This window comes from Rana temporaria, chromosome 5 (genome assembly GCF_905171775.1).
Source record: "Rana temporaria chromosome 5, aRanTem1.1, whole genome shotgun sequence".
In the NCBI taxonomy this organism is placed as follows: Eukaryota; Metazoa; Chordata; class Amphibia; order Anura; family Ranidae; genus Rana; species Rana temporaria.
Genome location: NC_053493.1, coordinates 337,405,329 through 337,420,888, shown reverse-complemented (window position 1 = coordinate 337,420,888; position 15,560 = coordinate 337,405,329). Strand labels below are relative to the sequence as shown.

The 15,560-nt window shown below is 37.8% G+C and overlaps 1 protein-coding gene across 6 annotated transcripts in view; it reads left to right on the top strand.

Annotated features, from left to right (window-relative positions):
• EYA1 (EYA transcriptional coactivator and phosphatase 1) overlaps positions 1 to 15,349 on the top strand; it is a 125,788-nt gene extending 110,439 nt beyond the window's left edge. For all 6 annotated transcript variants that reach the window (XM_040354397.1, XM_040354398.1, XM_040354403.1 and 3 more), the window contains 6 exons: positions 604 to 662; positions 2,438 to 2,598; positions 6,088 to 6,202; positions 7,792 to 7,913; positions 11,262 to 11,362; positions 14,236 to 15,349. In XM_040354397.1, coding sequence (XP_040210331.1) covers positions 604 to 662; positions 2,438 to 2,598; positions 6,088 to 6,202; positions 7,792 to 7,913; positions 11,262 to 11,362; positions 14,236 to 14,316 — 639 coding nt within the window. In that variant the 3' untranslated portion in view covers positions 14,317 to 15,349. The remainder of the gene's footprint in view (positions 1 to 603; positions 663 to 2,437; positions 2,599 to 6,087; positions 6,203 to 7,791; positions 7,914 to 11,261; positions 11,363 to 14,235) is intronic.
• Positions 15,350 to 15,560: the final 211 nt, after the last annotated feature.

Below are 15,560 nucleotides of genomic sequence, written 5' to 3'. Positions count from 1 at the left end.
GAAAAAAATGAAAGTGTGTCTGATCTGGTCTGAGCTTTTCGTATTTCCAGAATCTGAGCATTTTTTTTTCTATCCAGCCAAGGCAAAATAAATAAAACTCACATGTCTTAAATAAATGGAAAACGAGTAACAGATTTTTTGGTGTACTCTCTTCAGAAACATTGGCCTCAGGCTGTGTTAGTGTGTGGCTCAACAGCAATCAGAGGTCATAATTTCATTGGCGGTTTGCATCGGGTTTAATTTTTGTAGCATGTTACATTACTGAAAAACTAAGTACTGACTGTGTCTGCTTTAAACAGTAAGATATTTTAAGGTACCTAAAAGAGCAAAGAGGCCCTTATAAAGCGCATAGGCTAATTGCTTATAGCAGCTTAGTAAATACTGAAAATGGGCTCTAAATAAGAATGCGTAGGCCAGTAAAATGTAATGACAGCTGGATTTTTTTTAAGGCACTTAAAACGTAAAGTGGATATTTTACAAGGCTGCCACCTACTGCTTTAAAAGGCATGTAATAACATTTCAAGATGGAGATTTTATTTGCCTGCTCATTTGCACTATGTGGTAAAAGTGAGTTATTTTAAATCCTGTCCTTTTCTTTTCTAGGAATGTGACCAGGTTCATATTGATGATGTATCTTCAGATGATAATGGACAAGACTTGAGGTTTGTTCATGTTTTTTTAAATGTCATTTTAGTTCTTACATGGACACTGAGCCAAATAAAACAAGTGATACAATACTAAAAAATATTCCTTGTATTTTGTATCTGCATAATGCCTGTCAGAATGTATTTTGCGCAGTTCAGAATATATCATTAAGCTTACTAAGCTCAAGTATGTAGAGTTCTATCCAGAGGATAAAGTGGGTTCAACCTTTGAAAGTATACATGTCAAACTCAAATGACATTTTGTGGACAGCAGAGCAAAGAAATTCTGTAAGCGTTCTGCTAAGGCTTGAACATATCCAACTGTACTAATATTTGAGTTAGGATGACACTTAAAAAATATAAATGATTGTAATTTGTTATTATACCCTTTCAATGTTTAGAATTCTAGGACTTTTGGAAGGCCTCCCCATTGCGTGAGATGGCCCTGTGTTGTTGCAGCAAACCAGTCTCACAAGCTGGTTTTTAAGGAAACCTGTACTGAGAGGCTGCAATTAAAGACCTCTTGTTCACTGACCACCGTGCTGAGTCAATGATTCTGTACTTTCTGAGTTACTAACCTGAAACAAGTATGCAGATCTAACTCCTGATTTGCAAGCTGGTTCTAGGCCATTGACTCAAAACATTTTCAGAGTGAGATCATTAATAGTGGCCTTTTGTATAACTTGCAGTACAGGTGTCCTTTAAATCTTTTACATAAGAGGGTTCGGAAATGGTTACCGTATATTTATGCATTTAAATCTATTATATCCTGAGCTACTCAATTCTCTCTTGTTTTAATAACAAATGTAGGGGTTGATTTACTAAAACTGGAGAGTGCAAAATCTGGTGCAGCTGTGCACAGAAACCAATCAGCTTCCAGGTTTTTTTTTTGTCAAAGCTTAATTGAAAATGCTGGAGTCAGACGCTTAATACACAGCTGCACCAGATTTTGCACTCTCCAGTTAGTAAATCAACACTGTAGTGGGCAGTCTTACATTCATTATAGGATAATGTGAAAAGAGGGTGCTCAGAACATTCTCCTGAAGAGGTGCCTTGGGCACAATAGTTTCCCAATGCAGCTCAATAACATGCACTTAAAAGGTAATTTGTGCACGTGACAATTTTCAGTTCCCGATTATTTGTTCTGCATTCCCAAACAAGCTCCCCTGACTAGAAAATAGCTGGAAGCTCATATGGGCATGGTGATGTTCCCAGAATAAAAATCACAATCACGTATCTGTGTATAAAATATTGAAAATGCCTGAGCTACAGCAAAAGGGCACCTAGACTGGCTACACAATGGAGATTCAGAAATTTTACTTTTTGATCTAATCCTGCGACATCTAGGGGTTGTTTACTAAAGTCAAATAGACTGTGCACTCTCCAAGTGTAGTTGCTCCAGAGATTAGTAAATGAGGGAAAGCTTCACTTTGCAAAGAATACCCAATCACGTGCAAGGAAAATAAACAAAACAGCATTTTTGCTTGCACATGATTGGATGATGGAAGTCAGCAGAGCTTCTGCTGATTTACTAAGCTTAGAAGCAACTGCTCTTGCAGTGTGCAATTGCACTTTGCAAAGTCCACAGTCATGTGACTTTAGTAAATCAACCCCCTAGTGTTCAGTGATTGCTGGATAAGCTTCTCATAACCAGCACTGCATAGAGGGATCTAGTCCCTGCCTGACTGATAGAGGATAATCAGGTCTAGACCAAAACAGATGTTACAGATAAATCAAAAATATCATAACTCCTTATTTTAAATATGATTTTTTTTTTTTATCTATTCTTTCAGCACGTATAACTTTGGGACAGACGGCTTCCCAGCTGCAGCAACCAGTGCAAACCTATGTTTAGCAACTGGAGTTCGTGGAGGTGTAGACTGGATGAGAAAATTGGCTTTTCGTTATAGAAGAGTAAAAGAAATCTACAACACTTATAAAAATAATGTTGGAGGTAAGAAACCATACAAAATATTAAGTATTGAGTGTTCACATGAAAATAGAAACCTGCAACTCAAAAGATATCAATGTTAATATAAGCAGATTACTTTAATACACAGCATTCTGTATTTGAGTCCATATCAGATTTGCTTTTCACTCGCACAGCTGTAGGCAGCACATGATGTCAAAGTCTTACCCTGCCATAAACATTAATTTTTTGCTAGAAGAGTTTGGACACACCTTTGCAAAGCCATACTGGGATAGAACATGAAACTTTGCACTAGACATAGATAGTATAAGAGGAGCGAGCGACACCATGACTTTCATTGTGTCACTGAACTAGCCTGCAGGTTTAAGCACTGATTGAAGGAAAATCAGAACCCAGATAAAAAACAAACATGGTACAACATAAGGTACCCGTAGTGTGCCTGGTTAGTACAATTTCATAAATTATATAGTGAAATTACACTTTTTTTTTTAACAATCAAAGGTGCTTTATTGTCATAAGAAGACATACAGAATACAACTTGAGTCAGGCAAAATATAAAAATAACAGTGCAGCACTCATGAGAACAAGGTAGAGGGTGAGTCCACCAACAGTTGTACCTTCACCACAGCCCCCTGGTGACCACAGAAAGCATCAGGGATATTAGGAGGAGATCTAGGGAGCCCACACCTTCTCATATTTCCACGGACAACCCCGATTCATGTATGTGATCTTATACATAGGTAAGGCCGCTTCGACCTGTGCCTCCCAGGAGGAGAGGGACGGAGGGGAAGGGACGATCCATTTCAGGAGAATCTCTTTTTTAGCATAGAATAAAAGATAGAAGATCAGTAATTTCAAGTGGTGAGAGCGTTGTGCATCCTCGTGAACCCCCAGCAGGGCCAGTTCAGGTAGAGCTTAAAGGGAGTGAAATTACACTTTAAGTGCGATGGTCTATTCACTTAAAGGAAACCTGACAATAAATAAATATGAAGACTATGTGGTTGATTTACTAAAGGCAAATGCACAGTCTTTTGCCTTTAGTAAATCAACCCCTATGACTGGTGATCTCTTCTTTTCCAGAAGATGCTTTGTTTTCAATACTATGACACAATGATCTATCTAAAACAAGTATAGCTACAAACATTTCTGACTTCTCACCAAAAATTATATAATATATATTATAATAAATATAAATCACGTATGCCCTAAACAAATAACTTATAAAAAAGAGTAAACCAAACACTTACAGAAAGCTGCCAACACTAAACTGTGTCCCCATATTAAGAATAAAAAATGTGTGGCGCCACCTTCAAAATGAGTAAATCGTAGTACAAGCACATTCAAGTAACCTAATACTATGGATATGAATGCATGAGCTCCAGCCCAAGTAATAAAACTGTAAATTGCAATACTACCAATACCGAATATAAATTAATATGCAAATATAAAAAATAATTTGTGAATACACACTTGGGAAGAGTGTTTTTGGATATTTGTAGCACTGTCACACATGGTTCACAACCCTATTAGGGTATAGCAGGAATATTATCATTTTTTGTATTCACAATTTTTTTTATATTCAGAGTTGGTAGTACTTTAATTTACAGGTTTATTACTTGGACAGGAGCTCATATTTTATAATATAATATATATTGGTCTCTGACTCTGAAATACAGCCAGCCAACTAGCATTTTTTAGAATTACACATGCTACACCAACTACTACATTATTCTCATGACAGACAGGTATACTTTGTCTATTACTGCATTTATCTATTTTATTTCCCAAACATATATAATTACAATGAAGGTATCAGTTAAGTCAGCAGATACATAAAGATAATGCTATCCTTACATCCCAGGGCCCATTCACACTGCCTGCATGTTAAAACACTCCATTTTTAGCATGCAGGTTGCTGTCAGTTTTTCCAGGCAGTAAGGAAGCAGTGTGTTGCTGTGTGACCAGGACACATAGAAGAAGTTGTTTCTATGTGCGCATGCAGAGACCTGCAATTAACAGGTATATAAAAACACGGATGTGAAGGAGCCCTAAATGTGGAATGTTCTTCTCTATATGACATATAGTCTTATTCAATATAGAACTCTTATTTTTAAAGTGGATGTAAACTCTCACTTATACCCAGTGAAGTGAACAGCCTCAGATGAGATACAGGGATGAAACAAATCTCCCTACATAAGTTTTACATACATATCTGCTGTCTTCAGCTTTCTAGACTCTTTAGAAAGTGCACATCAAGTTAGAAATGTTCTTCCTGTTTCAGCAGTGGGAGTAGAGTCTGGGCATACATTGTGCGAGAGCTGATTGGAGAAAAGGCACACAATCCCACTCCACATAGGCAGAGGAATGAAGAAACCTGTAGAGCTGTGCTGTGAATAGACAAGCTCTCTGCTTATGTCTCTAAGTTCCCTCCCCAACACAAATTTCCAGCTGCTTTTATCTCCCGTGTCAGAAAACTTGTCAGACGTTATGCTGATAACAGGGAAACCAAGCAGCAGAAAGACACAGGAGTTACAGCATGGGTGCTCAACCTGTGGCCCTCCAGCTATTGCAGAAATACAACCCCCATCATGCATCTGCCTTTGGGAGTCATGCTTGTGCCTGTCAGCCTTGCAGTGCCTCATGGGACTTGTAGTTCTGCAACAGCTGGAAGAACACAGGTTGAGCACCCATGAGTTAGAGCTTTGGAGAGAGAAACATAAACACTACAGATATATTTGCCCAGGTCAGATTTCATGAATGGGAGTTACATCCAATTTAAGTACTATTTTCTAAGCACATAGAGACCAATCAAAATCTATCTTGTTTAGGTGTGTGGTCAACAAAGTGAATTCTCATGGGTTAGTGAATTTCAGGGGGGAAAAAAACACTTCAAAATAAGAATTGTTTTTTTCAAAATAAAGATCCCATAGCAAAAAAAACACTACCTCAGCTGCCATAGGGTGACACAACTCTAGATGTGGGTTGAACTGTTTAGTAAAAGTTTGCCTCCATCTAGTTTCATGGTATTATTGTTACTGTTATACAAAATCATATCATTAAGTTTATTTTTCAAATAGGGCAGAGCATAATATTCTGTAGCCAACGTGTCTTCTTTCTTCCTTGTTAAATCATTCAGGCTATCACAAACTTTACTAAGAAAGTTTCTGAAATAAGAACTGTCTGTGTTGTCCTATATAGATTAATAGTTTATTGTTTCATTCTTTAGCTGTTTTATTTTCTAATGCAAATTTCAAATTATATAGATTGCTGTGGGATAACACAAATGACTCACATTTCAAACATCAAAGTGCAGCCCCCCATATTCAATGTAATGGTATTTTATTTTATTCATGAGCTCCACTTTTGAGTTAGGAAAACAAACTATAATGTTTTAAGGAAGTGGGTGTTATTTTTCTTTAGATCTTGTTTTTTTTTGCGTAAACCTAAAAATTTTCCTAGAAAGAACTGAAGAATTAGCAATTTTTCTTATCCAATATTTTTTGTCTATTACAGGTCTGCTTGGCCCAGCAAAGAGGGAAGCTTGGCTACAGTTGAGGGCCGAGATTGAAGCCCTGACAGATTCTTGGTTAACACTTGCACTGAAAGCACTCACTTTAATTCATTCTAGGTAATTTTCCTTTTCATTTACTATACAAGCTTGAAGGATGGAATTTTACTTATATAGTGCCTTAAAGTATTCATACCCCTTGACATTTTCCACATTTTGTCATGTTACAACCAAAAACGTAAATGTATTTTAGTGGGATTTTATATGATAGACCAACACAAAGTGACACATAATTGTGAAGTGGAAGGAAAATGATGAATGGTTTTCAATTTTTTATACAAATAAATATGTGAAAAGTGTTATGTACATTTGTATTCAGTCCCCTTTACTCTGATGTCCCTAACTAAAATCTAGTAGAACCAATTGCCTTCAGAAGTCACCATATTCGTAAATAGAGTCCACCTGTGTGTAATATAATCTCAGTGTCAATAAAGCTGTTCTGTGAAGCCCTCAGAGGTATTTTAGAGAATATTAGTGAACAAACAGCATTATGAAGGCCAAGGAACACACCAGACAGATCAGGGATAACATTGTGCAGAAGTTTAAAGCAAGGTTAACTATATAAAAATATCCCAAGCTTTGAACATCATACAGACTCCATCATCTGAAAATGAAAAGAGTATGGCACAACTGCAAACCTACCAAGACATGGCTGTAACCTAAACTCACAGGCTGGACAATGAGAGCATTAATCAGAGAAGCAGCCAAGAGGCCCATGGTAACTCTGGAGGAGCTGCAGAGATCCACAACTCATGTGGGAGAATCTGTCCACAGGACAACTATTAGTCGTGCACTCCACAAATCTGGCCTTTATGGAAGAGTGGCAAGAAGAGACCCATTGTTTAAAAAAGCTATAAGAAGTCCCATTTGCAGTTTGCGAGAAAACATGTGGGAGACACAGCAAACATGTGGAAGAAGGTGCTCTGGTCAGATGAGATTACAATTGAACGTTTTGGCCTAAAAGCAAAGCGATATGTGTGATCAGAGTTGATAGGAAGATGGATAGAGCCAAATACAGGGCCATATTAGAAGAAAACCTGTTAGTCTGCAAAATACTTGAGATTGGGGTGGAGGTTCACCTTCCAGCAGGACAATGACCTTAAACATCCAGAGCTACAATGCAATGGTTTAGATAAAAGTATATTCATATGTTAGAATGGCCCAGTCAAAGTCCAGACCTATATCCAATTCAGAATCTGTGGCAAGACTTGAAAATTGCTGTTCACACACGCTCTCCATCCAATCTGACAGAGCTTGAGCTATTTTGCAAAGACGAATGAGCAAAAACTTCACTCTCTAGATGTGCAAAGCTGGTAGAGACATACCCAAAAAGACTTGCAGCTGTAATTGTAGTGAAAGGTGGTTCTACAAAGTTTAAACAAATGCACGCCACAATTTTCAGATATTAATTTGTAAAAAACATTTAAAACCTTTTATCATTCTCCTTCTAATTCACATATATGTGCCATTTTGTGTTGGTCTATCACATAAAATCCCAATAAAATACATTTACATTTTTGGCTGTAACATGACAAAATGTGGAAAATTTCAAGGGGTATGAATACTTTTTCAAGGCACTGTAAATATATTATTTTATAATTGCCTGCTTTTCCACTCAAAATAATAACAATATTTTTTTTCTGCAACAGGACAAATTGTGTAAATATACTTGTTACAACTACCCAACTTATACCAGCATTGGCAAAGGTCCTGTTGTATGGATTAGGAGTTGCGTTTCCCATTGAAAACATTTATAGTGCAACTAAAATAGGTAGGTATAGGAAATAAGATAATATCAGTTACCAGTACTTACAACACATGAATAATGTTTTGCGATCTAATGTATTGTTTCTCAAATGCAATAATGTATGAACCATTTTCCTCTTTATACGAGCCAATGTTTGCCAGGTACCCCCAAAGTTCTTAATCTTAAAGCTAAACTCCTACATTTAATAAAAAAACACACTTGCAGTGGGTTCTGCTGTTATGCAAAGGTTAAATAGTTGATCAGTCTAGGGGTAGAGGAATATTCTTACCTTACTCCATCAGGCTTCAGTTCATCTCTTCTATACTCTAATGCTCAAGGTTGTGGGCAGGCCTTTGCCATCCTCACATTTATTGCAGGGCTACTGGCCCTACATTATACTTAATTCCATCAGTATGCGACTGCCAGCCAGAGCACCTAAGGGAAGGAGTAAGGTAAGTATTACCCTTATACTTAATGCACATTTTAAGTAATTCCTGGAGTTCAGCTTTAAAGATACTAAAGTCTCAGTTTTTCTTGTTTAAAAATAATAAACATGTCATACTTACTTGTTCTGTGCAGTGGTTTTGCACAGAGCAGCCCAGATCCCCCTCTTCTTGATTCCCTCGCTGGCACACCCTCCCTCCTGCAGAGTGCCCCTAAAGCAAGCAGCTTGCTGGGGGACACCTGAGCTGGGCCGCTGCTCTGTATGACCATTCAGACATGAAGCTGTGGTTTGGCTCCGCCCCTCTCTCTCCTCATTGGTTCACTGACATTGATTGGCAGCAGCAAGAGCTAATGGTGCCATGCTGCCGCCTAAGTCAGTGCGGAGAGACAGAGTTCTAGGCAGCCGAGACTCTCCTGCAACATCGCTGGATCGAGATGGGGCTCAGGAAAGTATTAGGGGGGGGTTGAGGGGGGCTGCTGCACACAGAAGGTTTTTTATCTTGATGCATAGAATGCATTAGGATAAAAAACCTTCTGACTTTACAGCCACTTTAAGTACACTTTGGTATGGGCCCATTGGTCATTGGTACCCCGTAAATGTGTAACCATTTTCTATGTAAAAAAAAGTCTAACTCCAGCCAAAGCTTTGTTTTCTTAGTTTAAAATAGATTATGGAGAGTTAGAAATTGTCGGTGTTTTATTGTTGTCTCTGACTGTTAGAATAATCCCCTCTCAGTTTCCATGAAATAAGGGAAACAGATTATTAAAAACCCAAATGTGCTAACCTTTCCCCACTGTACTGAAAATAAAAAATGTTGTTGATTTCTGGGTTCCAAAAGGAGAAATGCATTCTCACTAACCCCCTGAGAGAAATTAGGAAAAATCACCTCTTTGAGAAAGCAGACAACAATAAAAAAAAATCCTAAGCTTTGTCCGCTCTATAAAAAATGCTGGCTAAAGTTTATCTTTTATAACATTTATTTAATTTTTTTATATTACTTGATAACATTATATATAATTCTAGGGGATTTACATTAGAGGCTGATGTGCACATATACTATTGGAAGTATCCCTGAGTTATATGTAACATTAGTATATAACCAGGCAGTAAGGGAGCTGTTAGAATCAGCAGAAAGGAACCCACTGGGGAAAGTCATAGGTTAGTTAGCTTAGAGATGGGTTTTTGTGTCCCACAACTTATTTCATGGTTCCCTCTATGGAAGTTCCAGAATTAACAAGGATGTCTGGATGATTACCAGATGTGACATGGTACCTGATGTAGTGGTGCTGGTAGTATTTCAAGAAGTGCTGATGATGCCAGTGATGAAGTAGCTCAATGGAATAGTGTAGTGCAGTGATTTTCAACCAGGTTTCCATGTGACCTTAGGGTTCCTCTAGAAGTTACTAGGGGTTCCTTCAGCACTGGGAAATTTTTGCCTCTCAGATAAGTTCCCACTGACACCATTTGATCTTTTTAGCTATCTATACATAGGTAATTTTTCCCAATGACCATAACTGTAAGGACCATTCTTCCCACTGACCATCACACTAGTGTATCATGATTTGTAGATTTTTAATTTTTAGCAGGGGTTCCCTGAGACCGGAAAGGTTGAGAAAGGCTGGTGTAGTGAATTGAAAGTTATTGGTAGAAAGCATAAGCAAAATGGAAGCTGGTCTTAAAGTCACAGTATATTATAGAAAGGGGCGGACTGACAACTCATGGGGCCCCCGGGCAATAGAAGATTTTTGGAGCCCCCGGGCTTACAGATGGCCACCACGCCAGGAGGCAGTGCAGAGGCGGGGGAGCTAAAATATCTGGATTTTCACATCAAAAGCATGTCAGTTTCGGACATATCAGGGACAGATGTAAAAAAAACACAGATTTTTACATACTGTCCCTGGTTTTACTGAGCCTGGCAACCCTGATGGGGCCCCCTAGTGGCATGGGGCCCTCGGGCAATGGTCAGTCCGCCCCTGATTATAGATGCCCTGTGAGAGACTTAACCATGGGGTCATCATGCACACATAACATGAACTCACATGGGGGTATAATTAAACATAAAGTATTGCTAATGTGTCAGTGTAATAGTCCCATAAGATAAATAAGCAAAATACAGTGATACTATCTGGGGTCCTATTATTTACCTTGCCCGTTGTATTTAGAGAGCCAACTACCTGTATATCTGTATGCAAAGTCTGTGCAAAATAGTACAAACACTTGCAAAGTACATGTTTTCTCCTTAATTAGGAAGAGAAGTTGCACATTGTTATTGTTTTAATTTGTAGCCGCTGCATTGGCAGGCACATTTTACAATCCCGAGCAGCTTATTGCACTGTACAGGTTTGAGGCTATGCATTTTACAACAATAAAACATTTTCAACAATCAAATTTTTTGATGCAACGCATTTTGAAGTGTAGCTCCAGTTACCTCCAAATCTCATACCATAATGCAGAACTGGAAAACAATTATCTTTTAATATGTTATAACTAATAAAAAATATTTAGTGTCAGTATGCATTTTAAAAACTGCCAATCGTGTTCACTGCAAAATGTTGTTTGCTGCCATGTATTATTATATCTATAGCTGACTATATTCATATACACAAAGGTTGCCTAGACACAACATTCAGTAATTTCTATCAATTCTTCCATGCAACAAGCTAAATTAAACATTCCCTACTAGGAATAATGGATGCCTAAAGTGGCTGTATTGGGAATGAGATTAGGTTGTAATATTTACCATTATATATTTACCCTGATTTACAACGCAGAATGTGTCTGAAAGGTGGTGTTAGACTTTAAACATTTTATACTCTCATAATATGTTATATCCTACAAAAGATGGGACCACAAAACCTGGATTGATTTGCAAAAGGTGTATGATTTAAGATGCTTTTTAATGTATTGCATTACTTTCATGTTCACAGGTAAAGAAAGCTGCTTTGAGAGGATAGTCCAAAGGTTTGGAAGGAAAGTGGTCTATGTAGTAGTAGGGGATGGAGTAGAAGAAGAGCAAGGAGCCAAAAAGGTAAGTACATTATTGCACTAGGTATAAATAGATATATTACCAAGCAAGAATAAGTACATTGATAAGGACATTCATGCAAATGCATTGTTATCAAACTGCTGATATTATTAACTGAATACATGAGCATAGGGCAGTAAAATGGGTTAAGCTGGCAATACATGAACCCCCCAAAAAATTAACCAATTCACCCATCCATATTTTTGACGTGGATGCGAGAAACCTCCCCACTGTGTCATTATATTCTGAGGGACTCCCCCTCCATCAAAATACACTGATCAGCGCTGTAGCTAATTGGCTGCTTGCACTGATCAAATGGAAATTTTCCAGCAGGATCATTTGTGAGAAGTTGATAAATTGATCAACTTCTCATGAACACGATCAACTGTGGATGGATCTAAATTCAGCCGGTTTCTGTTAAATCAGCCAAATTTTGATCCATGTATGGCCAGCTGTAGTTAGCATTTCTGCTTTACAGCATTGGGGTCTTCGGTATGAATTCTGGTCAGGATACTGACTCTGCATGAAGTTTGCAGTTCTCCTTGTGCTGGTGTGAGTTTCCTACCACGCTCCAAGACATACTGGTAAGCTAATTGCTTCCCGCCTAAATTGGCTCTAGCATGGGTGTGTGTGCATACATGCATTTGATATTGAGACCTTAGATTGGAAGATCTGTGAAGAACTGATGTGAACGTACAGTATGTAAAGTGCTATATAAATTGTCTGCACTATATAAATGCCTGTAATAAAAACATATGCATGGAGAATTCTAATGTTGAGGTAATTGTAGCTGTATTCGTGAATTTGCAGCAACATTTGAGTTGCAGTAGTAGTTAAATGGCAGTAAACTCAACTTTTTAAATTGTACCTACAGGTAAGCTTACAATAAGGCTTATTTGTAGGTACAATAAATATCTCCTAAACATGTGCTGTTTACGATATATTCACAATTTCAGCCGGCAGTGATCTCACCGGCGCCTGTGAACTGCACTCTATATTAAGGACACACCGAGTGTGCTGTCAATTTGGAGCGGTGTGCTGCAATCATGACTCCCGTGCACATGTGTGAGAATGACATCATCACACCTTGGCCATTCAAACAGTCAGAGCGCACAACCCAATAGGAAGACCAAGTGTAGATGGAAGCCCTGGCAGTGATGACAACACGCCACTAGAGGGCTTTGTTTGACAGCTAAGTCTGCCATAATGTGCCCGTTTGCCGTGCATACGGGCACATTATGGCATTAACCTGCAGGGAATCCTTTTTTTTGCATTGACTACTGCTGATTTAAAATTTCAGGACAAGCTTTCAGAAATGTACTTCCTTTTTCTCAGCCCAAGCAGAAATGATACACAAAGGTTCAGCAACATTTTTTTTAATCTGCAAGGTAATAAAAGTGAGAGAGTTAGAAAAGAAGTGAGCAATAGAAAAGGATAGGATGAGTTACAGAGGTGAGAAGCATCATACAACTATTTGATAGTTATTTACAAAATTGAGAACCACATTCAGCCTGTTATCTGATGTGTTAATAAGAATTAACCAAGTTCAAAGGTTTTCCAAAAGGATTCCATAGAAAGGTCTGCTTTTGAGAAAATGATGCCCCACCAGTATGCAGTAATTTTGTTCTTTATGTTCTTTTATGTTTTATCAGTAGATTTATTATTTTGTGTAATTTCTCTCCTGCTTCCCCATTGTAATATCCATGGTACTCCTCGTTACTGGAGGTGCAACTGTATTATACAGTAATATAGGAGGTTCATTTTGTATGTGAACATTTTTATTAGACTGATGTGGCTGCAGAGTGTGCAGTGTTAATTGTTGCAAGGTTGTGTTCCCTTGTTTATGTCCTGTAGTCAGAATGACATTTCCTGTTGATTTATTTATGTCTGACTTTGGGTGATTGTCTGACATGTGTACAGGAAACCCACTGACCAATGCCACTATCTCCACAGTTTCACAGTCTGCAAATATTCAGTGTGTAAATATACAGGCAAATCAAACATTTGTAAATTGATGACAATCTGATTTATTCATTTCTTCAGATAGTTTTTCACCTTTTTTTGTCCTTCACACACTTCCTCTGCATTTCTTTTTTTGGCCTTTGCGTTTTTAAGTGTATCGCAGGGTGCTGACTAACTAGATCATTCACATAAGGAAAAACACATATGTCTACTAAAGTTCATGTTGAAGTTGATGCATTAACAAATGAACAGATGACCAATATACAATTAATTTACATTGGTCATTTGCACATATATACTGTATGTCCAGCCTATAAACTTAGTATTTGATACGTTTTTTTTAAAAAGAAAATGTATAAAGTCATATCTTCTAATGGCAAGTGATCAACGCAATTACAGTAATCAGAGGGTAGTTGGGCTTTGTATGACCCCCTCTACTACCCATATTTAGGGTGTAACATTTAACAAGTTTAGTATCCTGTTCTGATTCCCCTGATCCTCCCCTTTACAGCGGGTGGGGGATCTGTTCCCCACACCCACTGCACAATTTGAAATCTGAAAACAGTGCCACCTACATGGCCACATCATTCATTCACAGAGTTCTGTAAATTAATGAACTTCATCTACTGTCTGCCATTGCATCAGACGGTTTGTAGTTCTCGAGGGCTATGATGAGCACTGTCATAGTTCATTGATCTTTATGCAATCCAGTAACTGTCTGCCCCTATGGGAGGTTTTGGCAGACAGCTGTACTGAGAGTCCGCAGGAGCCTGGCCTTTCACCCACAACCTACAAAAAAAGTGCATTTATTATGTTTTTATAAAAAGTTAACTTATCATTTAAATTGTGATTGTATTTATTAAGGTCCTGGGATAGTCTTTAATTATTTGTTTCTTTGTTTCTTATTATTGCAGCATTCAATGCCATTTTGGAGAATATCAAGCCACTCAGATTTAATGGCACTGCACCATGCCCTGGAACTTGATTACTTGTAGAAAGAAAACAGCACTTTGATTCCAAAAGGAAATCCATCTTCGTGACCGGCTACATAGACCAGATGTGTTGGCGTCCCTATGCAATATACAGATATGGAAGTCCTACCAGAAGTGTTTATCTTCTGTCTGCTATATTGCTAGAAAATGAAGCAACAGGACTTAGGAAGATATAAAATGAGCCTAATCAATATCAGAACACTTGCTTTTCTTAGAGTTCTAGAGACATGTTAAATTGTTCCATGGAATGAATGGTTCATACCTGTGAAGGGAAGACAAAGAGAGCTTGAGACTTTGTAGGCTCCACAATTTCCAATCTGGGGAGTTGGTTGATGGAATGGCAGGTTTTACTGCAAATCAAACAGCTATGCTAAATCACTTAGTATAGTGCCCTATAATCGAAGTTTACTGACTACAACTAATTTATAAATGGACATTGCAGCTTGACACGGATATGAAAACAAGGTACTACAGGCTGGAGACTTGGAAATGTCTATGTCTAAAGTATGTATACTGTAATTTAAAACAAAATGATGTACATCACTGAGACAATCATGTACAGAAAGATTTTTGTGTAAATTTGTAATAATAGTTTCTTTTACATATGGTTTAGGTAATATTATTGAGGTAGCAATGCCTTGTTAGATCAGGTATGCAGGGCGGTGTGTGTACAAACTGTTGTGCAGTGCCTTAACAAAGTGTTAGTTATAAATATGTAGATATATATATTTCTTTTGTTACATGTAGGTAAATTTGTTAAGACCAAACGCATGGATGTCAAGTGTCAAGAACATTTTTCATTTACTGTTTGCCATTTTCATACTGTACAGGACTAATTTTCCATCTATACCACCAACAGCTTATAATATTACAGACATGACTTGAGCCCTGTCCTGACTACCCCTGTCCCAAATCTATCAGTCAAAAACTTCAGCTCACTAAAACAAATAGCATATAGGTTTGATATTTGTATTTTTTCACATGAAAGCTAACTATTGACCATCTTTATTTCTCATAAATCAGTGTCTGTATTTTATCTATGTGTCAAATGGCTCCATGTTTTGAACTTCTCCATACAAAAACATACTTGGGGGGCACACCCCCAAAAATTCTATACATCTAAGATGGTGCTGCTATAAGACCAAAGACAGTACAAAACAGATTATAGCGCACACATGCAAAAATGACATTTATCCTGCAAGGCTAGTTAAAAACACCTGAACATATTCAAAAATACGGGGGTTTGG